The sequence below is a fragment of the Rhinolophus sinicus genome, chromosome 8 (assembly GCF_057876585.1).
Source record: "Rhinolophus sinicus isolate RSI-liver-muscle chromosome 8, RSI-T2T, whole genome shotgun sequence".
In the NCBI taxonomy this organism is placed as follows: Eukaryota; Metazoa; Chordata; class Mammalia; order Chiroptera; family Rhinolophidae; genus Rhinolophus; species Rhinolophus sinicus.
In genome coordinates, this window is record NC_142508.1 from 50,238,745 (window position 1) to 50,265,856 (window position 27,112).

Below are 27,112 nucleotides of genomic sequence, written 5' to 3' on the forward strand. Positions count from 1 at the left end.
CAGCAAACGTCCAAGGCAGCAGGAGACAGTAGTTCAGACCTCTGGCAGGCTAAAGATAAACATCTTGACCTAAATTCTGTTTCTGCTCTGAGCCCTAAGGTGAAATAACCCCTCTGGCTACTTTCCTGTGAAACCAGACAGAGGGACACTGGAACTGACTTCAGAACTGTCCTCAAGATCTGAAAATATATTCCTCTTACCTAACCTCCAATCAGCTCCCAGCAGGACCCCGAACACCTCTAACCACCGGTGTCTTGTGATTTTGCCCTATATGATCTGTAACCTACATACTATCAGGGAGTTTAAGACTTTTGAGCATGAGTTTCCTGTTCTCCTTGATGGTGCCATTCATTATAAAATAGCCAATTTTTCTCCACTGCACTTCTCAGTGGTTAGTGTTTGGCTCTGGGTTTAGTGTTTGGCTCTGGGTGGACGAACTCTTTCTGTTCGGTAACACTACTGCAATGGGATTTTTCCAGCACTAACAAGTAATGAAGGTTTAGATGACAAAGGCCCCTGATGGCCTAGGGTCCCTTATGACAAACTCCCCTGAGAACTGGCACAGCCAGAGAGAGACACTTGAAACCGTAGTCTACTCTACTAGCCACTTGGTGCATCCCCTAAGTGCATCTTCCAGATGGTGGAGACCAGAGAAAAATATTTTTGCTGGTCACAAAGCCAAGCCCTTAGGACACAGAACAAGATGGAAGGAAAAACCTAATCAGGTTTTTACATAGGGACCCACAGCAAAGTTTGTCTGAATGGACATTAGTCTGGAGAGAACCACTTAACTCCCTCACCTGTGAGGCCGGCTCATACAACAGGCTTGCAGGGAGTCTATGCCTGTTTACTATCCCGATGGTATTTCCTTCTTACAACAAATGACACGAAAGACGTAGACACAGAAGAAGAAGAAAAAACACCATCTCTGGGACGAAAGGAGCAATAAAGAAAACCCAAGGAGGCACAAATACCGTCTCTTGCCAGTCTAAAGTTAGAAGAGACAAAAAGGGCTCTCACCATTTCTAACTTCTACAGAACCTCACAGGAAGAGACCAGAGTGTGCAGGGCAAACGAAAATAATGCTCACCTCTGCCGAAAGAGGGCCACGATTTCTCAGCTGCAGCACTCCCCGAGCCAGCAGCGTCCCAACCAGTAATGCTCCTGGCAGGCTCAACAAATTGTTAGGGGCTGGGGAAACTTTCCCCTTACCTCTTTAGTTCTTCTGGCTGGTTAAATAATTCAAACATGCAGCAGATTAACAGGAGAAAGTCAAATTTTTAATACGTGTGCATGGGGAGGAGGGGGGAGGAGGGAGGTACATTGTTCACATAAGCATGAAAATTCCAAAGACAGTGAGGCAACCTTGGGTTTATATGCCATTCTGGACAATGGAGAAAAGGAGGGAATGTGGTCTTAGATATCAGAAGGGAGCAGGGGCGACTTATAGCTATAATTGAGGAAATGCTGAACACACATGGCAAGTACATTTTTGCTAGGCAACTCACAAACAATGGGACACAGAGGGTAATCTAGTAAACATGTTTCGAATCTTCCTAATGTTAGGGTGAAAATGCTTAAGGTGGTTATGCCAAGGTTCCCTTCCTGAAACAGGTTTGCCTGTCTGAATCCCTGTAAGAAAAAGGGGAAGTAAAAAAACTCTTCCGGGGTTTGTTGGGCTTTAATTGATTTCAGTTTGAAATAATCTGCACATCAGGGTGGCACATTCCAGGGACACTCGCTCCGGAGCCCCACACTATGCACACACATCTGCTCAGAAAGAGAACCTAATTTCGGATATTGCTAAGGGCGGTCCCACATTTTCAAGCATGCAGACAGGAAAAACTAACAGCTGAGCACAATAAAAGCATGGCTTTTAAAACAAATTTCCAGAAGAAAAAAAAGACATTTGCTATATGAAAAGAACACAGACATTTCTCCCATATGGCTGAGAACAAACTTAGCAGGGCAGCCACTCGTCAGGGGGGAGTGCAAGCTTCCACGTCAATGAAGGATTTATCAGGTACATATTTTTCGGGGGAAAAAGAATGCGTTCAAAAGACGAGCAAGGATCTTACAGGACTATAAATACTCAGGCCATCACTCTTGAATTTTGCAGGGTGATTAAAGCCACAACCTTGAGCATCAAGAAAACTCAGACTGCAACAGTAAACAAAGAATTGTCTAATTTCCACCCTTTCCAACTCTTGCTGCTGTATTGTGGTTGCTTCAAAGGAGACAGAACAGTAACCCAAGTTAACCTAACCGGAGAGGGCAAGCTGTTCTGGCGCTCTGTGAGATATTGTATCTGTCTTACCTCATTTAAACTTCAAACACTTCCCAATGTACAGATGTGAAAGCTGAGGCACAGGTAGATTGATACAGTCACACTGCTAGAGCCTCCTTCTAAAGCCAGACCACTAGCCACTGCATACATTTAAGTAAGTGCAATTCTGAGTCAGCGGCAAAAGCAGGGTCACCGACGAGTATGTGAAAAGAAAGGAAAATCTCATTCAAAGCGGAGTCCCCTTAAGTGGGAGCTCTCTGCATGTACCACCCATTGCAGCTCACTTTACAAACTGTGACAGGAAGAAGCTTACTTCACATACCCTGGCAAGAAGACAGAAGATTTTTCTCCTTACCCAGCAACAGCCCAGCCAATGAGAAACAATCACACTCACTCTGTGGGAGAAGCCACGGCCACTCTGAACTTTCGCTGTGCTCCAATGGACTTTTGCTCATACCCACCCTTCCCAACTTCCTCCTTTTTCGCTATTAAATAATGTTCCCATGTTCTGTGGACTTGCCTGTGGTTTGCTAAAGTTTGCATGGCCTGAATTGCATTCCTCTGATATTCCCAAGTAAACTCAGTTTTGCTAGTAAAATAATCAGCTATTTTATTCTCAAGGTTGACAAGTACAACAGAGTTGGAGCCAAGCCTTTTAAACCCTGTAAGGTAAAGCAAACCCACTGTCTGTCAGAGCAAAGGGTGTGTCTGCAAGGCAGAAAATAGCTCTAAATGCGTGTCTTGTAACATTTATTTACCCACAGAAACAATAGGCTTACTTTACGTGAAACACAACTGGTGGTGTTTTGTTTGGAATATTTGTGAAACTCAATCCATTTCTGCTGATTAAAGGTTTTTAAGCCCATTCTACTCTCCCCGGGCAAGGGAGGCAAACTTTTTCTTTCCGAAGGCTAAAAACATCAGCATTTGCCCCTCCCTACAAATGGCTGTCAGAGACCAAGCCAGATGACCAGGGAGACTTTACATGGAGTCCTACTTTCCCCAAGGAAGAGACACAAACCAGGGTGAGGAGAGTAATGTGCAACCTGGATGGAAAGGGAGGCAGAGCCATGAGGCGGCCTATGTATTCTGTGGGTAAATGTCCTTTCAGATTAACAATGTAAAGGGAGTAGATGCTCATAGAAAGTTTAGAAACCACAGGGAAATATAAAAAAGAACAAAGTTATACAATAGTCCTCACTTAACACCCGTGGATAGGTTCTGAGGCTTGAAGTGAAACCCTTAGCTAATTAATATAAACAAGACTTAAGGTTTTACAGCATCTCATCAACATTATAATGAAACGCTGTTATTGGAGGACCTGTTATATGTAACCCCTCTCCACCTGGAGATAGCTGCTATTACCTTTTGGGTATATATTTAATCAGTTTTGCAGCCATTTATAGATACTATTACTACCACTAGTGACTACTATTTATTGAGTTGTTCTTTTGTTATAGACACTAAGTCCTTTACATGTGTTAGTTCATTTGTAGTAGGTGCTACTATTCCCATTTTGTAGCAAGTGAAACCGAGGCCTAGAGAGAGGTAGGATTTGCTCAAGTTCCTTCAGCTGGTGTGCAGTGGGGTCCAGGTAAGAAGTCAGGATACTACTGCCCTGAAACCCTGTTTCCTTCCCCCACCCCCAGTTTTATTGAGATATAACTGACATATAACCTTGTATTAGTGCAACATGTACAATATAATGATTTGTTATTTGTATACATGCAAAATGATCACCACCATAAGACTACTTAACATCCATCGCTTCACATAGTTACCATTTTTTTATGTGATGAGAAATTTAAGATACACCTCTTACCAACTTTCAAATATATACTACAGTATTGTTAACAATATGGTTACAATGCTTTACATTATATCCTCAGGACTTATTTATCCTGTTACTAGGAGTTTGTACCTTTTGATCACTTTCACCATTCCCTACCCATCCCCATTTTCTACAGCTCACATTTTGCAATCAGGAATGTGAAAATCACTGAAGGTTTGGAGATAACATATGAGAGTTCTGAAAGTGGGTAGAAAAGCTTGAAGAGCAGCTACTATATTGGCCCAATGTCCAACCTGTCTTCTGAGAGCCGGAGGGCCTGTGACATGTTCTTTTCTCCTAAGATGGCCCCACATCCTCTGTGTTTCCAAGCAGAAGAAAGAGGCTTCCTAAAAGGGGTTAGAACCTACACCATCTATAAGAGATGCTGTTCTGCCAGACGGAAGCACCATGTACGTTTACCTCCAGGGCAGCTAAACCTGTACAAGGCTGATCCTGTTCCTTCCCCAAAGAGGCAGCGACCTTGAGGCTGAGTTACACCCTACCTGAGAAACTGCTTGCTCCTTCAAAATGGCAGTTTCCCAGCTCTCAAAAAATAGATGTGAAAATCCAGCTCAGCCAGAGTACCCCAAGAATCCACCAAATGGGGCCTTGGAATGTTTTATGCCATTGTTTCACTCATGATAATATTACAAACACATTTTTCCAGAATAGATTCTTTTACATCTTGATTTTTAAGGATTGCACTGTATTCCACCACGTGAATATAGTAACATTTACCAAAGCAAATCTGTTGGACGTTTGGTTTATTTCCAATATTGGCTATTATATTTTAAAGATATAATAAGTAACCGTGAAGCCAAAAAACAGCACACTCCTTCTTTCCTTAGAGAAATTCTGAGACGTGGGATTACTGGCCAGACAGGACACACAGTTTTAAGGTTTTTGACAGAAACTCCCAAACGTCCCCCTACAGAAATGTTCAAGATATTCTCCCCACCAGCCCTGGTGAGAATAAATTACATGACTTTTAATGAATTACTGGCTAGGGCCTTAGAAGACCACTGTTGAGTGAGCCGTTGAATTGAATCTGTATAAAGAACCAAAAGTTCAAAAATTCCACCAGTAGATGGCACTCTTTGCTAAGATTTGTTTTGAGTGGAACTTCTGGTAAAGCGTCTCAGGACTATTAAATTTACATCAGGGGAGTCAGGCACATACCTAACAAAGCAAATTTGCAGGAGGAAATCTAGGACGTTATATGGAAATCAATCGACAGTGGTGGCAAAACAGTAGGATCTTGGGATCCCTTAGGATCTTGAAAACGCTCCTGGGATGTTGTCACCCTTTCAGCTACTAAGGTCTCTGCAACTTTCCAAGAGCCCCTCCTGGGAGGCACCTACATTCCAGGTGCACCTGTGTTCTCTCCACCTCTATCCCTCGAGAAAAGCAGGATTGGGCCGGCCCGGTTCCTTCTGACTAGCTCTCTGGGCCCTTGTAGCATCCCTGGCTTACCACGGCTGTAATTTCACACTTTCCATGTGTGATTATTGATCGCATCTCTCTGTTGTTGCAGGTGGCATTCACTGTCATGTGCCGGGAGCCCAGTGTAGTGGCAAGCACAGGGGACACACCCTGCAGGTGCCAGCTGTGTGAATCTAGGTGGAGGTGGTGGGGACTTTGTTAGAGCTTTGGCAAATGATCCCCCTCCTTGCAAAATGAAATCTGTCCTGAGATTGTCAAGTCTTAACTGCTATTAACGACAGAAATTTAACAGCAGTCTAGAGGTGGATAAAGCACAGGAAGAAGGGTGGGAGAATCACTAAAAGTACACACGGGTGCAGGGGTCATCAGAAGGATGTGGTTCCAGCTCACTTACTAGACAGTTACATCACGCCACTAAGCCTTAGTTTCCTCATCTACAAAATGGTGCTGATAAGAGCACCCACTCTATTAAATACGAATTTGCCCTTTGAGGGCTCAGCACTGTCCCTGGTACCCAACAAGGGCTCTGAAAGTTTGCTCGGCCACTACAGTCCAGTCTCCTGCCAAGCAGCACTCTCTGAATGGACGGTGGGTAGAAAGAGTGGGGAGATTATTTTTATTACCCCTAGCCACCAATTTACACATCTTGCAAGTTAGTATTTGTGTCGTATGACCTTCTGGCTAGCAATATTTCAATCGGTTCTAACGTTCCAGAAGAATGGCTAGCATGCTGGAAGGGGGTGCAGAATGACATGCCTTGGCTAAACTCCCCGAGTCCAGACTCTTAAGCTTTTTCCCTGTTCACATGTCAGTTTAATCAGCAAGTATTTTGGATTCTTTCTTGCTTCCAAGCCTACGATGACTGGTCACCCTGCAGTCCCTCTCTGACTTCTGACCACTAGCTCCAGCTACCTGGCGACCCTTCTTACCTAAGGCATCTCTCAGGTTCTTCAAGAATAACAGGCTAAACTAGATTTGGGGTTGGAGTTCTCAGAATGTCTTTCTGAGAATGTCCTGTTTTGTCACTTTGACTGAACTCATGCAAATTCCTAACTTCCCAAAGGCTGTGTCACTGCTTCTCATAGTTGTGTGCCCCTGAACGCTGTTCCTTGGCAGAGAGCTCTCCCTTAGGTTAAAATGGGAATTTCTGAACCCAGGAATCAGCTCAGAATGTGGCTAAAGCGCTTCCCCTTCTTTAAGCTCCTGTCACTCAGCCATGTGATTCAGTACCTCAGATCCCAGCTGGACCACGAGCTTCCCACAGGAGGGGCCATTTTGATCCTCTTCATATGTCCCTGGTCCCCGGGTGCAGGCAGGCCTTCCTTCTCTAAGCACCAAAGTCAGGGGTCACTCCAAATCCCACCCTTCCTGTCCTGTGGCCCCAGGCCGGCCCTGCTACACAGCCTTCTCCCAGCCTGGTCGTGTTCAGGCCCACACCGGCGGCGGAGTCCCCGGGTGTGCGTTCGGAATCACCGCGGGAGTAGGGCTGGGGAGATGCGGAAGCTGGTGAGGAGGGCGCGGTACCATGCGCTCCTCTCTCCCGGGACCCCGCGGGGCCTGGACGGTTCTCCAGGCTGGCCAGAGCAACACGTGCGCGGAGGACCAGGGCTGGGGGGGCGGGGCCTGGTGGGCGAGCTGGGCGGTGCCTTCGGAAGAGCTGGGCGGGGCCCAGAGGCAGCAGGTGAAAGCAGGCGCCTGCCGGGGGAAAGGGACGACGCAGGGCTGGGCGTGGAGGGCCGGACCTGGAGGCGGGGCTAGCGGGGCGGGGCCTGGAGGACGGAGGGGCGTGGCCAGGCAGCAGCTTACAAAAGCGGCAGCCCCGCGGTAGTAGAGGTCCTCTCTGAGCCGCTGCGCGCTCCTTGTGTCTGCTCCGACTGGCGGCGCGGCAGCATGGCGGGCGCGGGCCCGAAGCGGCGCGCGTCGGCGGCTCCCGCCGCAGCCAAGGAGGAGGAGCAGCAGGCGCAGGAGCGGATGCTGGCTGCTCAGCGCGCGGAGGGCGCGGAGGGCGCGGGGAGCGAGGGCGTGACCCTACAGCGCAGTATCACGCTACTCAACGGCGTGGCGATCATCGTGGGCACCATCATCGGCTCAGGCATCTTCGTGACGCCCACGGGCGTGCTCAAGGAGGCCGGCTCGCCAGGTCTGGCGCTCGTGGTGTGGGCCGTGTGTGGCGTGCTCTCAATCGTGGGCGCGCTCTGCTATGCGGAGCTGGGCACCACCATCTCCAAGTCGGGTGGCGACTATGCCTATATGCTCGAGGTCTATGGCTCGCTGCCCGCCTTCCTGAAGCTCTGGATCGAGCTGCTCATCATCCGGCCCTCTTCGCAGTACATCGTGGCGCTCGTCTTCGCCACCTACCTGCTCAAGCCTGTCTTCCCCACCTGCCCGGTGCCGGAAGAGGCCGCCAAGCTCGTGGCCTGTCTCTGCGTGCGTGAGTAACGGCGCGGGACCCGGCCTGAGGGGGGAGGGCGAGCCGCGTGCCCGCGTACCCCGGCCATTCCGAATCCCCGGCCATCCCCGCAGCCCTGGGTCTCCCGCATCCCCAGGCCATTCCAGCAGTTCTAGCCAAAGGCCAGTGGTCCCAGAACCCACGTGCGTCCCACTTAGTTTACACATCACCTTGGGAGTTCCGCAGTGACACAGAGCAGGGTCCAGCGTTCCACTTCCCTACCTAGTCATTCAGATCTGTTGGAGCTGAGTAATAGTCTCCGTAGTGTCTGAAACATCGAGTTTCCTGTTTGAGTTCCCCAGTGCTGTCTATGGAGACAGAAATTGTAGTTAAGATTCATTCATTTGAGCTCTTCACATCACCACACAGGAGCCAGAAGAGGCTGACTCATGCAAAAACCATAGTAATAAAACTGCAGATTAAATTTGTATGTGTTGGGATGGGTTCTTTTGGGGGGGGGTCCCATGTTTTCACAAACAGCCATTGGCCATAGTCCTAATGCGCACGGTGTTAGTATGTTGGTGAGTGTGGTCCTGGTGTGTTGGTGGATATGTTAGTGGATACATGTTACGTAAAATTTCCCAGGGTCCAGAGACCAAAAGAAAGGCTGACAACTCCATCATTACATCAAGAGTTTATTAAGGTAACTTACATAGCAGGCACTTCTGGGCAGTGGCAAAACAACAGGGATATCCTTCATGCCATGTGGCAGGCGCTAAAGGATTACATAGGTTAGGGCAGAATGAATAGGGGTACTGGGGTGTGACCCACCCCACGTAAGGGGAGAACGCCTTACATACTTGCTCAGCATAGGGCAAGGGCCTGTTCCAGGAACCAGTATGTCTGGGGCATAAGGGAGGGGTCTAGGGCATAGAGTGGACAGACTCTGGAGGGATTTATGGAACATAATCTCTGTTCTGGCCCAAATCTAGCTGGATCTAGCATGAAGGTCCGGCAGCGGTCAGGCTGCAGTCCCTATCATGGAGCAGTCTCTCCGCCCCACTGTGTGTTAGTATGTTGGTAGACATGGTCCTGGTATGTTAGTGGGCACAATCCTGGTATAGTCTTCACCTTTGAGTGAACCACGCCAGAGAAAATTGCTGCTTTGCAAACAGTTTTCTCGTGGGATTTCATAAAAAAGTTATTTGTACCAAATGCCGTGTGATTTTCCTTTCAGCTGTTGGCAGTTTTTCCACCTACCCCTTGGTCAAACTTTAGGGAGGCTTGCAACATGGAAGTGTCCTGCTTTCAGAGCTGCCACCTGATTTGAGGATTTGGCCAAATCTCGCTTGTGCAAATAAGTACAGTCAGCTATGAAACTCAGCTATGGGACTCTGCAGTTACTTGGAGTGGCTTCTGCCTGGCTATGTCTGTTGGTGCTGTTGGGCTTGTAGAGTGAGTTTCTTGCATCAGCCTCACTGTGGTGTGGGGGCGAATATTTCAGAATTCTGAGGGATGCTCTGGAAAGTGGCATATCCAGAAGGCAGAACTCAAGACAGAACTTTGTTTGGCTGCGTGAAATCACACTTTCCTGAGACTCTGAATAGGTAGTCACACCGGGTGAAGGGACAATGTTTGCCTTTTGGGAGGTCTCAGTGATATGGTACTCAGCTTTAAAAAACTTTGGTCCACACCTACCGTGTTTCCCTGAAAATGAGACTTAGCCGGGCACTCAGCTCTAATGAGTCTTTTGGAGCAAAAATTAATATAAAACCCGGTCTTATTTTACTATAAGACCAGATCTTATCTAATATAATAGAAGACCTGGTCTTATATTAATTTTTGCTCCAAAAGATGCATTAGAGCAGATTTCTGGCTAGGTCTTATTTTCAGGGAAACATGGTAGGAATAGGCATAGCAATAGTCGATGTGCCTGAGAATAGGAAGGCCTGTGGCTTCTGGTGAGCTTTGAGCTGAGGGTTTTATGATATGATATGTTGGGCTGATTACGGGAAAGTCTCTCTAAAGGCAAGGTGACTTTTGTTGGATTGTTTGGTCATTAGAATTTTAATTGTCCAATTTTCATCATTGCTAGATTATGATACAATGTTTGGGCCCAATACATAGTGAAATAGATAACATCTTTAAAGGGCCCCCTCTCTAGTCTTTAAAAATGGATCCCTTATTTCTTCAAGTTTTGGGTTTAAGTAAGTAAATCCTCAGACAGATTCTAGAAGGGCTGCCGTGGACGTGTCCTGGCCAGCGCTCCAGGTCACGCACAGCATTGCGGGCCCATCTGGTCGAGTCATGTCAGTCGCACCCTTTTCAGTAGGGGTGAAGGTGATGTTTTTCCATGTGTTGATCAGCCTCCGTAGTTCTTTTTCTCTGAACCACCCATGTGAATGTGAGACACGTGTGTGGTCGTGTAGGGGTGTTTCTGATGGGAAGAGGAGTTTTAGTACTACTAGAGATGTGCTGTCTGCAAGAGCGAGCGCTGGTCGAAAGCCTGACTCTTCTGGAGAGGGACATGGCTTGTCCAAGGCTGACAGAACTCAGCTAACTGGACTGGCATGGCTGCTCTCACTCAGCACAGAGAAAGGTTAGGGTTGTCCAAGGAGGGGGCCTGCCTTTGTAAGGGGCTTCTGAGAAGGCAGTGAAAAGCCGCAGAAAGTTTCCGAGTCCTTAATTACTGCGCAAAAGCTGGGTTCTAAAACTTCCCCTTAAGATGAGAAAGGGTGCTCTGCACCCCTTTCTTCCTGGAGCCCATCTCTGCAGCAGGTGTGTGCCCCAGCGTGGCTTTCGCCAAGCAGCAGCCTGTGCTGGTGCTTCACGAAAGGGCCCTGGGGCCACTTTTTCCAGCAGTGTTCGTGGGCTCTGGAACATAGGTCTCATTTTGCTGGTTGATCTTTTCAGTCCCTTGGGCACGTTCCACAAGTTTCTTTCTGCTTGTTAAATAATTGTGTTGTGAAACAGGGTGACGTGGTGCTTAAATTGATCCTGGGGACAATATAAATGGGGGAAGGGAATCCCTTTTCTTGTAGATCTGACATACAAATGATGAGATGGGCTCTTTTCATAGTGTAGCTCTGGTGTTTTCACCTTTTTAATAAGTCATGAAGGTGAGAAGCTAGCTCCATAACTTTTTCTTGACAGCCATGTGGCATTTGGCGTGAGACTAGGTTTACATGGGTTATAGATTGCTTAACGGAAACTTGTTAGCATTAGCTTGAAATTCAGGTAAGTCTGTGTTTTGCATTTGTGGCAGAAGTCACTCATGCTGAAGGTGAGTTCTCACTGGCTGGGTTTGCCTTGAGTAGTTTATCCTTCCTTCCTGGGCCGCTTTCTCTAAAATGGGACAGTGGTTTCTGGAGGGGCCCAAGCTGGAGGCAATAGGTGAGGGCCAGCCCATGGTAGGGTCTTGTGTGTGGGAGTGACTGTGGTTCAGAAACATAGCTGTGGCCTAATTGGTCCTTTATCTCAAGGGAGAAGGTCTCAGAAGAAGGGGTCTGGATTGGCCCACTTCTCCCTCTGGCTAGTTGTAGAAAAGACTTGGAGCCTATCTGTCATGGTCACTCCAACCCAGGATGTGTAGGTATCCGAGGAGTGACTGCAGACCACTGGTCACCCACCCTCCTCTCTCCCTCTTCTAGTTGGGTGGAGGGTAGGACCATGCCTGCTGGGACAACTTCCGCATTCAGACTTGCTAGTTACTTGCAGCACGTACGGTTGTCTGCTGGTGGCCGAGAATGGGACTGTGGAGCACTAGGTCCCCTTCCTGTATGGTGGCCCCTCCTGAGTTCTGGAGAGCACTTTCTCCCTTTTGGAGACATGAGGTGGCCATGGCTCCCCTAGCCTGAGTTAGTCCCCCACCATGACCCTTACTTAGGCAGATCTGTGTGGGGTCGGAATGAGGGTTCCTCAGCTGTTGTTCCTCGGGGGACCCATGACCTGAGATATTTTCTACCTGGTGTGAGGTAAAGAGCCGCCACTGTGCGCATGGATGGATCTGGGTTCTGTTTCAAGAAATTCATGGGGACCCCCGAGCCTCAGTTTACACGTATATGAAATGGGGATTTGTCACAGCCCTGCCTGGGGATTTGTGAGCATTCTAGGCCGTGGTGTATTTAATGATGGCACATGGGGACCCAGTCACATGGTGACCGTGACTTATTTTTCACACTGCCCTCTGGTGTTTACCTGTAACATCTCAAGCTGCCCCAGAACTTGCTCTTTTATGGTTTAGAGAAAAGAAGAGAGAGGGTGGAGAGAACGCAGGAAAAAGCCAGAGGTGCTTGCCAGCATTTCCTGTTGGGGTCTGAGCTGATGAAATGCCTATCCCATGTGTCAGCCCTGCCAGCCTCGGGCTTTCCTGGGGGGTAGGGAGAGAAATGTCAACTTGTTCTCAGCTCCTCCTGAGGCGTGGGTTTGGTGTGTGTGGGGGTGAGTCATGGCTAGCTGACGTGCAGGCAAGTTGGTCAGTTGGGGTGATGACCAGAGCGGGGAGGGGAGACCATGGCAGCACACCTACCCCCATTCTTCTAGCCACCTAGCTTGTCTCCATCAGTACCAGGTGGTGACCATGCTCCTGGGGGTGTGGGATACCACACATGTCCACCACTGTATCCCTGAGACTCCAGCGCCTGGCCTGTCACAGTGAGGCCTGTGTAACAACTCCCACCTGGTTTGAGGTGTCTGGCTGCCTGCCAGCTGCCAGGGCTGAGCCCCTTGATGCGTGTAGCAATGGCTTCTGGGTGTTTCCAAGGAGCTGGTGACCCCAGAATCGTAAGCCATGAGCTCAGTGCAGACAACAGCACAGTAATTAGCACTGAAATCCGACTTGTTTGACAGACATGAAAGTACTCCGGCCACCGGAGCAAGTCAGGCGGAGTCACGGGACTGGGGCTGATGCCTGTTGGGTCCTTCACAGAAACATGTGACCCCCAGGGAGACAGGAGATGCTGGCCAGCATTTCTAACCTTTTTCCCCCCCGGGTCATTGTTCCCTTTAATAATCCCACGGAACGTGCAGACTCTGCCTAGAAATATGTACCAGGCACATTCACTCCAAATTGTATGGTCATGGTCTACTCAGGCCCTCTAAGGCCCACCCCCTCCCCTGAGAGTGGTGCCCTCATCAGAGCAGAAACGATGTTTTCTAGCCGGTACCCTTGGATTCCCCTCTTCCCACATGCTCTGCATTCTAGCCTGTGAAATCAGTGTTGTCATCCCCATTTTATGGCTGGGGAAACTGAGGGAGAGGTGGGCTGGGAGCGCAGACTGTACCCTCCTTCACGGCCTTTTGTCATTAGCCATGTGGGGACACACAGCCACGTCTATGGCGAGGGTGGCAGGTGTCAAGGGTCTGGGATTGTGTCAGTATCACGTCTAGGCATCTGGTTAGCTGGGGTGAGGATACATGTGGATCTCAGGTTCATCCATGTTCCGGACTCCTGGGAAGTGCTTCTCCCCCTGACGGGGCCACCAGACTCCTTATATACCTTTCATCTTTCTATTAAAATCACATTCCAAACAAGCTTCCAGGGCAGGGTGGGCTGATAGCCGCCCTCTGGGCTCCAGCTGCCCAGTGGCAATAGGCCCTGTCCTGTGGACACACTGCCCCCTCCTTCCATGACTCAAAGCATGTGCTGGGGGCCAGGAGTACCATGTGATTGCACACTCCCGTTTGGTGTCACCTTTTCGGGCCCTTGTCTGGATTGTGGCCAAGGGAGTTGCCCAGAGTGCACCTGTTCACACCAACAGGATGGCTGCCCAGTCCATCAGCTTCTTGGCTCTGATGGTTGGTGTCTCATCTACATCATGGCAGGAGACCCCCACCCCCCGGCCCCAGTTCTTTCCTGGGTCCCAGCAGGATGCTGAATTCTTGTTACTGCTCAGGAGAGTGGGCTGTCCCAGGCAGGACATTTTTGGAACTGCAGCTCCCCCTCCCCCAGTGTGTTTTGCCCGCTCTGTGAAGAATGAGCATTGACTTCCCATTCGGGCTCTGGGAGCATGATACATGCAACCCGATCCGTGCTCTGAGTCACTCTGACCTTGGGTGCTGGCTGACATCTGTCGCTGCTGAGACCTGATCGTCTGTGAGTTGCTCAAAGGATAGCCAATGCAGCATCAAGGCCACCGCCAGCAGACGTGAGCCCTGGTGCCCACTGTGACCCCCCTGGCCGGCCCAGCACTTTGTCCCTATCTGTGTGCGCTGCCTGGCTGCGTCTTCACCTGGTTCCCTCGTGGGAGACCCTGTTAGCATGATCAGCTGAAAGACTGGGGCCGCTGCAGGAGGCCTGAGTGGGGCACTGGCTCTGTCCCTCAAGCTCTTTGAGTCCTTGGGCTGTGGAACGTGGTCTGGGTTCATGGCTTCTCCGGGCCTGTGTTTCAGAGCCTGGAGCAGGGCTGGGGTGGGTGGGTTCTGCCTGCAGAGGGTGTATGAGTGGGCCATCCCATCCTGGCAAGGGTCAGGTGTTGGAGAGACTGTCCAGAAATCAAACATGGCAGAGCAGGTGTGCCTGGCAAGGGGAACCGTGAATGCCCTTGGGGACCAGGAGCCGCAGTCCCTCCAGGGGCCAAGAGGAAGCTACAGGTTTGCCAAGCACAGGAGAGGGAGAAGGTGGGGCCTGCTTGCGCCCACTTCTGGTGAGTCTGGATGCCCTATGCAATCACACCTGTGTGTTATGAGTCTGGGGGAAGGTTCTCCTTTCCCACCCTCTCAGAGCTTAGGAAAAGGATTGGAGGAGGAATGAGGGCAGCCAGGAGGTGTTATGGGTAAAGAAGGTTTTTCCCCCACAAGCCTGGCCTGTTCCAGGAGGGGCAATTTGCTTGGGCTGAGGGTGCCAAGTTCAGGGGTCTGGGGAAGGAGAGAGGCCGAACCAGATTTTGGTGAACCAGCATTTTGTTCCAATGGATTGGTGGGGATGGGCAATTCAGGCCATCACTGCTGAGGCAGTGGGAATGTGAGGGTCTGTCCAGCCTGGTCACAGGTAAATGCATACCATGAGTGTCCTCTAGCTAACAGGGTGGGGCTTCTCTGCAGTGAGCCCATTCTGGAATGTGATGGAGGGAGCTCGCAGCCTTCACTGTTTTCCAGGATGGTGGGACTCAGTGAAGTCCAGTGCTGTCCGGTCCATATGAAGACCCTGTACTGGGGCTATGGAGCAGAATGGGGACTGGGCCCTGTCCTTGAGTTGGCCTCACATGGTAGAAGGGAGGCTTGCGTGAACACACATGTTCTATAGCTTGGGTCAGGCCTGTGCTTAACAGGGCGCATGCAGGCAGGGAAGCTGGGGATCCCTGGCCTGCCATCTCAGGGTGCTTGGGGCAGGCACTCATGGGCACCGCTCCCTGCAAGTCCCACGTGAGAAACCCTTGGCCCAGAGAGCAGCAGACACCTGTGCAAGGCCCCACTCTGAAACGCCAGACTGGTTCAGACATGTGGGACAATGATCCCACATACTTGTCCCCTCTCCTTCAAGGGTGCCCCCAGTAGACTTGCATCTCAGTCATGTTTATGGTGGGTGGGGCCCTACAGGGTTTGCCTTCATTGGTGGGTCTCAGCCCTGGCTGCACCTTGGAATTAGCTGGTTAGGGCTGATGCCCAGGTCTTCCCAGACCTAGCAGGGTATAGGAGTACAGGCCAGGTTGCTGTGGAACTTCTCATGGGAAGCCAGGATTGAAGACCCTGGTCAGCACAGGAGTGGCCCCACTCCTGGTGATTGCTGTGTGACTTTCAGCAAGTTGGATAGCCTCTCTGGGCTCCATTTACCCCAACTATCAAATACAGGTGTTGGTTGAATGCTACACCTCTCAGGTACAGGGACTGAAGGTTTTCTCTCCTGCCCCCACCCCGTTGTTTCTCAGTCTAGGTGTGTGGACAAGGCTCCCTGGCTCATGCTGGTATTATGAGCCTTGCGCTCCCCCCGGCTGAGGCAGTCGGTCGCCAGTCATCGGTCGGCTGCTCCCAGCAGCTCCTGGCCGCTCTCACCAGCTGCCGGCCGCTCATGCTGGCCCACAGTAGTCCATGACAGCACACAGCAGCCCAGCTCCAGGGAGAGCTGTTGTTCACAATCTTAGCTGTAGAGGGCGCAGCTCACTGGCCCATGTGGGAATCGAACAAGTTAAGGCGCTCTGGTGCTCCAACCAGCTGAGCCACTGGGCCAGCCCCCTCTTTTTTTTTATTACTGCTGGAGGAACAGAGGGTTTGGGGTCTGTGTGGGGGTTTCCAAGCCACAGATGTATGCATGTGTCTCTGCATTTAGCCAGTGATGGAGACTCCTAAACCACTGAGTCCCTTGCACACACTGCCTTGTCTGTTCTCAACAGATCTTCACACTTAGCAGTGACCTATCAGATTCATATGAATCCTTGATGGAGTGCCAGACTGTTTGCATAACTCAGCCACAGAGCAGGCAGCAGTATTCCTAGTTAGTGGATGAGGAAACATGCTCAGACATGCTTAGTAACCTGCCCAAGGTCACACAGCATCAACTCCGAAGATTTCAAAACCAGAGGGCATGCCTCCCTCCTATCTGTCCTAGCTATTCTTGGGTTTACGGGGCCCTTTGGGAACTTCCCTCTTCTCCAGGACTCTTGCTGTCAAAGAGCCTGGTAAAGCAAGAAAGTCACTATTTGTGGGATTTCCTGCTTACCTCAGGACTGAGTTGACTGACATGTTTTTAAATGAATTTGTCAGCCCCAGTCTAGACGCTTGCTGACATCTCCACCCTGGGCTGGGGTGAACTCTGTGTGGTCGGGTGTAGCCCAGCCCCAGTTAAAAGTAGGAAAAATATGGAAACATGTATTCCAGTGCTGAATTTGAAAATGTAATGCTGGCTTAGTAATTTCTGCAGAAATCAGTGAGTCAAGAATGGGGGAGGAACTTGAGGGCCAGCATACCCCTGGCAGATTTCATGCCTTGCCTCTGCCATGGGCAGCGGCCTCTTGATTTGGAACACTTCCCTTTGCTCCCAGGGAGACTGGGGTCCCATCTGAACTACCCCCTACTTCTGGGAATTGCTTTATTTTCCCTCAATGGCCAGCGGTCAGGCCATGGGTGGGTCTGGAACCGTTGTCAACCTGAGCTGCTCAGTGTTCTAGTGCATTCTGGAAGTGACATCCTCCTTCTCATGGGGTTTGGGTTGTCAGGTCACACACGTTTGTCTTCTTAGAGCCCAGTAAAGGTGATTTACGTATCATGCATGAAGTCACCCCCTGGGTCTCCGAGTGGGTTCCCCAGACCAGCAACCTCAGCATCCCTGGGAACAGGTCAGAGAGGCAGATCCTCAGGCCCCCAGGGGACTGACACACCCTGTAGTGTAAGACCTTATCTGTCATTAGGGATGAGAGAGTTAAGGCAAGAAATGAGGAAATGCTGGGAGATAGAGGGGAAGGAGCAAGCCACCATGGGGGGGCTCTGCCTGGGTTGGAGCTGACTGGGGAGGGGGCTCGCACTAAGCCTGCAGGACATCTGGACTTCAAGGAGCCACGGAGGAGGGTGTGATTAACAAGACCCACGACCACTGAGTGCCCACCAGACCCTGGGACCCCGTGTATGCTGCATGGCTTTGGACGAATGAGGCAAAGGCAGGGCAAGAACCCACAGTGACTGAACTCCCTTTTCATGGTCAGCCCCATTGGGAGCCCCTCTTCCAGCCACCTGGGCCACGCCATCCCCTATTCTTAGTACCTGAGCAAGACCGTGGTCACTGGTCGCTGTCCTAGGAGCCGGCCCACTTGCAGCCAGGGCTTTGGGTCCAAATGCCCAGTGAATACTGCAGTGTCTCACAGGTGGGGGCCAGGCTCCAAGTCAGCAGGCTGGCTGGCTGGCTGCCTGGGCCTGGCTCTTGGGCCAGCCTCCGTCGCAGTTGTCAGAGGGTGCTGCTCTCTAGCCTGGTGCCAGCTGCTGCCCTGGGTGCACCTGGGAGACTAGGCTACCTGAGTTTCCTGGAACCAGTGCAGCCTAACAGCCACTTCCTCTCTATCTTGGGGGCCTGTGGCAGAGCTCTAGGTCAAATGACACTCATTTGCCTGGCAACTCAGCCCCTCCCAGCCAGTTTCTCACAGCCGGAACCCAGCTGTGTGAGGCAGACATAGCTCAGAGGCCTCAGACTGTCTTTGCCCCAAGAATTGGCCGTTTTTACTGAGGACCCTAAAACGGCATACAGAAAGCAACTTCTTTTTCAAAGAGATTTCTTGGAGGAGCCCACCGGAAGCTGCTTTGTGTTAAGACTCAGTAGTGAGGTTCTAGGCTCTGGGACTTCTAACCTTGGGCTCTGCCTGGATCCCAAGTGTTACCTGCCCCCACTTATTTCCCTTCCCTTCTGTCCTGGGCGGGGGAGGGGAGGGTTCCTGCAGGGCCTGGCCCAGGGATGGAGGGGGGGGAATCGATTGCTGCAGCCCCCTGGGGGCTCATTTCATTGGCGATATGGGACAGATTTCCTGATAAGTAGAGTCCAGCTGCTGCAGTTCTGGTCGGTTCTGTTGGGCTTGTCACCTCCTTCTGATGTGTGTAACCTTGAGTCAGCAGTGGGAGTGAGGGGCTTAGAGTCAGCCTGCCACCCCCAGGTACACTGAGAACACTCAACGATGGGATGAGTCTGAGTATACAACTGGTGCTTATACATTGCTCTTGTTGGTCGGGATCATTGCTGGTTTTGTTATCCATATCCACAAAATCTCGAAGAAGTGAAGCCCCGGTCCCCCAGCCTGATAAATCCCATCAGGGTTTTACCCTCAGCTGGGGAGGGAAGTAGATTTTGCTATATTTTTTTGTGATTGGGTGTTTGGTGTTTTAAAATGAAAACAGACTCTCCTTGCATTTCAAGGGAGGCCATGTGAGTGAGACAGCCAGATGAGCCAGCATTGCATACATGAGGCTGTAAAACTAGCAGAAAATAGTTGAGGTCATTGTCTGGAGAAGTCACGTCTGGGGGCAGAACCCCAACAGTGGACAGCCCTGGCCCTGGGAAGAATTACCAGGAGGTGGACGATTAGGGGACCTAGAGACTGAGATGGTCAGATCAGGCTTGGGAGGGGCCTTTGCGTGCTGCTCAGATAACCACCCTCCCTGAGACATCGGCCAGGGCCAGGAGGTGGCTGGGGACTTGGGTGTGTCAGCAGTGAATGCCCCTCCCTGCTCAGAGCACCTTCTCATGTACCCCCATGCCTTTGTGACGTGGGCATCATGAGGAGAAGCAGAGAGATTGTGGGGTGTCTTGAGTCACACTGGTGGGTGGAGACCCCCAAGATACAACATGCACAGGGTTTGATGGTCCCAGAGGCGCTACCCTGTGGGGTCCTAAGAAATAACAGATTGAGGTGGGGAGCCACTGTGTGTCATCAAGCTTATAACCAGCCAGTGTCTTCCGCCCTTGTGGTCCTGTGGGAAGGTGCTGCCCTTGAGGTCTACAGATGAGGAATCTGAATTGAGCTGCCCAGTTCAGGCCAGCCCTGGAGTTGGAACTCAGGGCTGGGCTCTAACTGTAACCAGGTGTCCCCCGAGGCCAGGAGGTGAGAGGAAGAGGCCTGGAGGAGGGTCTTCCTTCCTTCACTGGCAGTACTTCCTGCCCTTGAGGCGCACCTGACATGAGGATGGAGGTACAGGTGGAACCATCGCGGGAGGAGGAGGGCAGGAGACCCTTGACAGAAAGATGGTGACTTTGCTGGAGCCAGTGGGGTGGGCCTCTAGTGCAGCCCTGGGATCCCGGCTCTTGCTGAGGTTGAGCTGGACGCCCCTGCCAGCCAGCTAGGTGGACCGTGTTACACCAAGATGAGGTTGGGGACACACACAAACCTAAAGAAGAACAGGCTTCCCGCTCGGCCCTGTGGCATGGGCCATCCACACACAGCCCAGAGCCACTTCCTCTCCAGGGAGCAGTGGGCTTTATCTCCTTGGCTCCAGCTGTCGCAGAGCTTGAGCACAGCCATGCTTATCTGGGGGTGCTGGCTCAGGGAACCCTGGAGAGGGCTGGCTTCTAGCCAGGGTGCCCTCCTGATAGCCACCCACCTTTATCAGCCTGTGCTGGGCCCCTGCCCTGGTGTGCCCCATCCTCTCCCTGACGGGAGCACAAGAACTTTCTCCTAATCTCCCTTCCTGGAGGGGCTGCAAGCTAGTAGTGATGGTGACAACAGCAGCAAACCCTCCTTACGTCTCCTTACACCCAGGACCTCCCAACATGCCCATCAGCCGCCATCCTGCAAGTGTGGAAACAGGCTCAGAGGAGTTGGGCATCTTGTCCAGGGGGTGGAGCTTACAGCAGGGCAGCTGAGCTGCAAATCGAGCCCACTGACTGCCTCCCAGGACTGCTTTTGTTAAGGCTAAAGGACACTGAGTCCTGATGGACTCTTCCATTTACTTAAGATTATATTTCATTTTGAAATTTTTTTTGAAAAAGGAACACTATGAGAACAATAAAGGACTTGTTTACTCATTGGCCGAAGTCATTGAAAATTAAAATTTCACCATGTGTTGGTTCTTTTTATAAAGAAACACATATTATAAAGTCTCCTTTGTTCTGCGAACCAGTCTCTTCCCCTTCCAGACTGTGCACTGCCAGCCCGCCTTGCCTGTCCACAGTCTGGCTACGTTTAATGTCGTGAGACGTTGGAGAAAACCTCAGTGCAGAGCAGCTCTGACACCTGCTGGGCAGGGCTCAGCACTTTCTAGCCGCCAACAGTTGGGTTGTATCTTGGAATGGGCAGGGTGTGTGTATCCTTTGTTCTCAAAGGAGGGGCGTTGGGCCTCCGTCCCGCCCTAGTGACAAGGTCCCCTCAGTGTTAGTGATCACCACAGTAGGACAGCCCCACAGACTGGAGGCTGGGGCGCGCTCCTCTTTCTGGAGCCTTAGTCCTCATCTGTGAAGTGGAGAGCTGTCCCTACTCACCGCAGGGTGGAAAGATTGCAAATGGGGTGAGCTGAGCAGAAGTGACAGCCAGAGCTGGCTACACTCAGTGCCAGCGGTGCCGCTGTGGTTTCTGAATCTAGCTGGCCTGAGACCAAAAGTGGGCAGGGCTGGCGGCCGGAGGAGGAGCTGCCACACAGGGCAGCAGGCTTGGCCACGCCTCTGTCAGGGCATGAATGGAGGGGTGATGCAATCTGCAGGCCTCTTGCGGTATCCGGAAGGTTGTGTGTGCTTTGAGGAGGAGGGGCCTGAGGCACTTGCTCCAGGGTTGTCACTGACCCACAAGGAAATAGGAGGCTGTCCCAGAAAAGCCGTGGGACCCGCCCTCTCCCTGTGCAGAGGCTGTGCAGAGGTACCCAGGGCCAGGAAGGAACAGATTAGAGCCCGGGCTTGCCCTCCGAGGCCCTTCCACCCTGGGTCCCAGCCACGTGGCAGGTTGGACCAGAGAACACTAGACTGGAAGCCTAGGAAAAGGGAAGTTCACTGTTTACCCTCCTTTCCCCACCCTGCACTGTCAATCCTGTGGGGGACGTCAGGGGGCCTCCGTCCTGGGTCTGCCCTACCACCTTGGACACGAGGCTTCTCTGAACTTGTTTCTTCCGTGCTGGAAATGGCAGGGCTGATGTGCTTAATACAGGACAGCTTGATCCCACTGGTCCTAAGGACCTGGACAAAGTGTGTGTCCACCCCAGAGCCACGCAATGAAGGTGTGCTGTTTGCCCTGTGCACATGTCGGCCCCCTCCTCTGAGCCTTTCTGCTCCTGCTGAGAGATGTGGCTTCAGCACTGTGACATGGACACTTTGTCATAAGCCTCACATTCTCATGGCTTCATTTAAACCCCTCACTCCAAAGCAGCTCATCTTAACTATTACTGTGCTTCGCCGAAAATAAGACCTAGCCGGACGATAAGCTGCAAAGTGTCTTTTGGAGCAAACATTAATATAAGACCCGATATTATATCATATGATATGATATATTATATTATACCAGGTCTTATAGTAAAGTAAGGCCGGGTATTATATATTATATTATATGACATTATATTATATTATATTATGTTATGTTATGTTATGTTATATTATATTATATGACATTATATTATACAAGACTGGGTATATTATAGTAAAATAAAACTGGACCTTATATTAATTTTTGCTCCAAAAGACACATTACAGCTGATTATCCAGCTAGGTCTTATTTTCGGGGAAACACGGTATGAGCCAACAACAGGTGCAAAACCACAGCCTAGGAGCTGGGGGCTCCACCAGGATCCCCAGGAGTAAGGGTCACACCCGGTGCAGGGGAACTTCTGAGTGTTTCAGTTTAGGAATAGCAACTACTTACAAAATATTTTTGAGCCTTCACTTTATCAGTGCGTAGCATATGCCTACAATCTCAACCATTGCATCAGCCGGAGTTTAGAGCAGTGAGGGAAAAAATGAGGGGAAGAGGGTGCTATGAAGGTATGACTGAATTTCCAAGAGACGTAAGCAGGCAGGGAGGGCATTTGGGCCCTTAATCCTATTCAGAGCACTCTGGGAAGATTTCCTGTTCTACCTGAACTGGTGAGTCTCATCTAGTTAATTAGCATGGATTTATATCTCTGCCCAGTCCTCAAATGGTAATAGTATATGTAATTAATCTATCTGGGGAAAGATGCCACCTGGGGTCCCCCAGCCCCGGCCTAGTTCTGTCTGGAAAAGAGAAAGGATGAACAAAAGGCCTTTCCAGATTTTCTTACCTGACTCCACGCAGCCCTCTGAGGAAGTGGGTGTGCGGGCCATGGTGGGGAGGCCCTTCCCATAGGTCCTGGCCATGCTGGTTAATGTTTAATGACCAGCCCTCCAAGGAAAAATGGCCCCCATCTGTGCTCCTGCCGATTCCCTGGTGCAAGTGCTCTCTGGGTGGCTGGTTTCAAGCACGGAGGGGCCTGGGACTAGTGAGTGGGTGCCGCTAGCCTGACAGCATATTTCTATCCTACGTAAAGATTCCACAGCATAGAGACCTGAGTAAGTGCATGAGTTAGAAAGAGTGAAATGGGAAGGGATCAGTGTTGAGTGTTCGTCACCTTTGTTTTGATCTAATTTTGTTTCGTTGGAAGTTTCCAGAGTGGCTGTGTGCCTGTGTTAATAGCCAGCTCTCAAGATCTCTGAACACTTAGTGGCAGCTATGCAGGTGTATACTCATCGCTTGACCCTCCCCTCCCACCTCTGCGCAGGGCTGGGGTCTTATAGGCACCCAGGCAGCACCTGCTTGTATGCAGGCGCGTTTGCCGAGCCTGGCTTGGCTGCTGCCCTGTCCCCATCTCGGCTCCCATCCAGGTCAGGGGAAACCACATGTGACTGGCGCGATTTTCAGTTACCAAGGTATGTTGTTACAACAGCAGTAGAACTGGAGCTTGTGTGTGGTTTCCACTAACAGCTGTGACCACCTGAGCCAGGCTGCTTGTTGACCCCCCAGGGCTGTAGCCTGCAACTTCAATTCCCATTTCAGGTGTAAGAATTGCCCCCATCGTCCCACCACTTGATTTGTCACGTGGATTTGTGCTAACAGGATACCTCACTCACCTATTTTCTCAGTGGGATTCTAGAAGATTCTCTTTGAAGACAGGGTTGTCCACCTTCAGGAAGTTTGGTAGGCCGTGCATGAATTTGATAAGTTATGGTAAATGTTGAGTGGGTGCAAAAAGGTGAATGTAGTCCTCCTCCAAATGGCAGGTTTGCTAGCATTTAACCCGCGCTCTGAAGACAGCACTCAACTCAAAGACCCCACCCAGGTGTGCAGAGGGTGGGGTTGGAGAAGAGGAGGAAAGGTAGCTGGTTCTGATGGTCAGTCCCTTAGGAGGTTGAAATTCATTAAGGGGTTTCCACATCCAGCCGGTGTGGGAGGGGCTTCCCCCACAAGGGGGCGGGGCTGGCACACTGAGCCCTCTGACAGTCCCAGCCAGGGAATTTCAGTTTGAAACCTAGTGGAGGGAGGGAGGAGGCAGGAGGTGGCCTGCGACAGGGCTGGGGCTGAAGCCAGACCACAAGCTCCCAAGCATAAGCTGTGACCATGACTGCTGAAGTAGGCCCCCCTTCCAGCCCCCGTCTTAAGTGAAGAAGGTATCTGACCAGTTAGGAGCAGATGCAACCAAGGACAAACCTAAAGAAATAGAAAATCAACAGAATCAGTCATCTGATCCAGCGGAGGAGAAACGTTCCCAATCATCTCCTCCAACTGAAAGCCAAAGTAGTCCACACCACCAGAAGAGAAAGAAGATTTGGTCTGAGAGCAGGTGAGTTTCTTAAGTCATACCTCCATGGCTTAAGAAACAAAAGTCCTGTAACTTAGTCATGGCCAGAGGTGGAGGAGATAAGAAAGGGCCTCCTCAAGCTGTTGCAGAAGAGCAGGTTAAAGTAAAGAAGAACCTCTCCCTGGAGGAGAAAGGCAGGCCAACAGGTCAGATGTTAAGGAAGAGAAACCTTCAGTGAGCAGTCCTGAGACACAGCCTGCTCAAGAAGGAAGGAAGGAGAGAGAGGAGGAGAAGGTAAAGGAAATACGGGATAAATCAGAAGCAGCAGCAAAAAGGGAGACCAAGAAAGTGCAGGCCAGTGAGCTGAAAGCAGAGAATGCCTCTCAAAAAACCACCAAGACCCAAACCGTCCAGTGTAAAGTGACCCTCCTAGATGGCACCGAGTACAACTGTGACCTGGAAACGTGCGAGGGGCCAAGTGTTATTTGACAAAGTGTGTGAACATCTCAGTCGCTTGGAGAAGGGCTACTTTGGATTTTGTTTCAGGGAAGCCCTGAGCAGAGAAATGGACTAGATCCCACAAAAGAAAGAAAGAGACAACTGCGAAAACTCCCCTAGCTGTTCATCTTTAATGTGAAGTTTTATCCTCCTGATCGGTCTCCATTGACTGAAGATATCACTAGATACTTCTTGTGTCTTCAGCTTTGTCACGACATTTCCTCTGGCCACTCTTTTGTGACTCACGCCCTCCTGGGATTTTACACATTGCAGGCTGAACTTGGAGACTGACTCAGAAGAGCATTGTCGTGCGGGGTCTCTGCTCCCGCTCCCCACATGAGAACACAGGATATGGTGAGGCCAAAAAGGAACACCCACGGAGCTATAGGTAGGGGAGTCATACCACTATAGTCTTGCTGGCAGCTGGGTTGGAGACAGAGGAAGCAGGAGCCACACTGTCCGCAACCCGCCATCCACTTGTCTCTGCCAAACAATCTCACTTGCTAGCAATCCGCTTCTCTGCAATCTGCAATCCACACTCCACCGCTTGCTAGCTCAGCCACCATCTTCTTGCTAGCCCCCATTTTCTGCTAGCGTAGCCACAGCAGTTATATTAATGGCCAATGGCTCACTGGTTACAGCTGACGGCCAACTAGCCACAGCTGATGGCCATCCAATCACAGTTGATGGCCATTTACTACCTGAGCCAGCACCTTTCTATGTGAGGCCGAAAGCCTGGAAACTGCTTTCTGGGGCTCTGTCCCCACAAGCATAAAAGTGGTAACCTCAGTGACTTCCAGTTAGCCACCACACAGATTAAGGAACTGGAAGAGAAGGCAGTCGAGCTGTATAAAACCCCCAGGGGCTTATCTCCAGCACAAGCTTATTCTCAGTTCTTAGTGCAAAAGGGCTTTCCATGTATGGTATTGACCTACATCATGCCAAGGACTCAGAAGGCGTGGACATCAAGCTGGGCCTCTGTGCTAATGGACTTCTCATTTACAAAGACAAACTGAGAGTTGATTGTTTTGCTTGGCCGAAAACCTAGAAAATTTCCTATAAGCACAGTAACTTCTACGTTAAAGTTAGGCCAACAGTGGGAGGTGGCCAGTTAGCTCAGTTGGTTAGAGCGCGGTGTTCTTACCAACAAGGTTGCGGTTCGATCCCCACATGGGCCACTGCGAGCTGTGCCCTCCACAGCTAGATTGAAACAACTACTTGACTTGGAGCTGATGGGTCCTGGAAAAACACAAATAAATAAATAGAAGTTTAAAATGGGAATAACTATGCCAGCCAAAGCTAACACAATACAACATTGTTGTGAATTCAAGTGAGATAAATGTAAATTGTCATCCTCTTTGGGAAAAAAAAAAAAAGTTAGGCCAATAGAGCTGGACACAATTTGAGACCACTATTGGATTCAAACTGCCAATGCATCGGGCTGTAAAAAGGTTATGGAAAGTGTGTGTGGAGCATCATACTTTCTGCAGGCTTGTATCTCTAGAGCAGCCACCAAAAGTCAAGTTCCTGACCTTGGGGTCCAAATTCCTCTACCGTGGTTGCACCCAAGTCCAGACCCACCAGGCAAGCACCCTCACTGATAGACTAGCACCCCGCTTTGAGGACACCTCTAGTAAACAGGTCTCCAGGAGCCTAGATGGAGCGCCAGTTGGTGTTGTAGACCAAAGACTTATGAAAGATTTTCCTGGCCCGGCTGGGCATGTTTCAACCCATGGCCGTGGAGTGGTCAGCGCTGCTGGTACAAGACAGGCATAGCAGAAGGGACATCAGAAGCACAACCAAAGCCCCACAGGTGCCACTCATTGACGGAAAGGAGTTCACATGAGACTCTGAATGTAGTGGAAGAGGAGCAGCAGGCAGAGCTGGGAAAGACGAAAGAGTAACCCCTGAAGAAGCTAACAGTAAAGAAGTATCACCAGGGAGTGGTCCTGGGGCGATCCGAAAAGTGGAGCTTCTGACACAGAAAGACTCCACCATCCTGTCTTTGGAGAGCAACACAGCAGCAGCAGTGAGAGTGCGGAGGAAGATGGGGGAGAGGACCGGCCCCACCACCGTGGGACCAAGGACACCGTGAAGGGAGAACAGGAGGAGTATGAAGAGGTGGAGGAAGAACCCGGCAGAGCAGCCAGGTAGAGAGGGAGGAACCAAAGCCAGAAGCCAGCGCAGGCAAACAAGCGGGGGCCAGTGTAAGCACAGTAGAAACAGTGACCCAGGAAACTAGTCGCCCCAAAGAGATCTGCAGAGAAGGTGTACACAGAGGCACTAGTGAGCGAGAGATGAGGGACGAAACAGAGAGTGTGAAACATACAGTTAATGGAGAGGTGTCTTGTGTTGATGTTTTTGCCACAAATTATTTGTGGTTCAGTGCCGCCCGTGGTAGAAACCGAGGTGGTAACAATTTCTGATGCCTCCCAAAGGACAGAAATCTGCACCAAGAAAGTCCCTATTGTCCACAATGAGACCAAAACCATCACACGGGAGTCTCCACAGATTGATGGTGGGG

The 27,112-nt window shown here is 50.7% G+C and overlaps 1 protein-coding gene and 2 pseudogenes across 1 annotated transcript in view; all 3 read left to right on the forward strand.

The window, feature by feature from the left end:
• Window positions 1-7,385: 7,385 nt before the first annotated feature.
• The window catches only part of SLC7A5 (solute carrier family 7 member 5), a 44,244-nt gene continuing 24,517 nt past the window's right edge, over window positions 7,386-27,112 (forward strand). Inside the window, exon 1 of the mRNA XM_019742706.3 lies at window positions 7,386-7,992. Coding sequence (XP_019598265.1) covers window positions 7,452-7,992 — 541 coding nt within the window. The 5' untranslated portion in view covers window positions 7,386-7,451. The remainder of the gene's footprint in view (window positions 7,993-27,112) is intronic.
• LOC141567648 (band 4.1-like protein 2 pseudogene) lies at window positions 17,149-25,980 on the forward strand (annotated as a pseudogene).
• LOC141567649 (band 4.1-like protein 2 pseudogene) lies at window positions 25,505-27,073 on the forward strand (annotated as a pseudogene).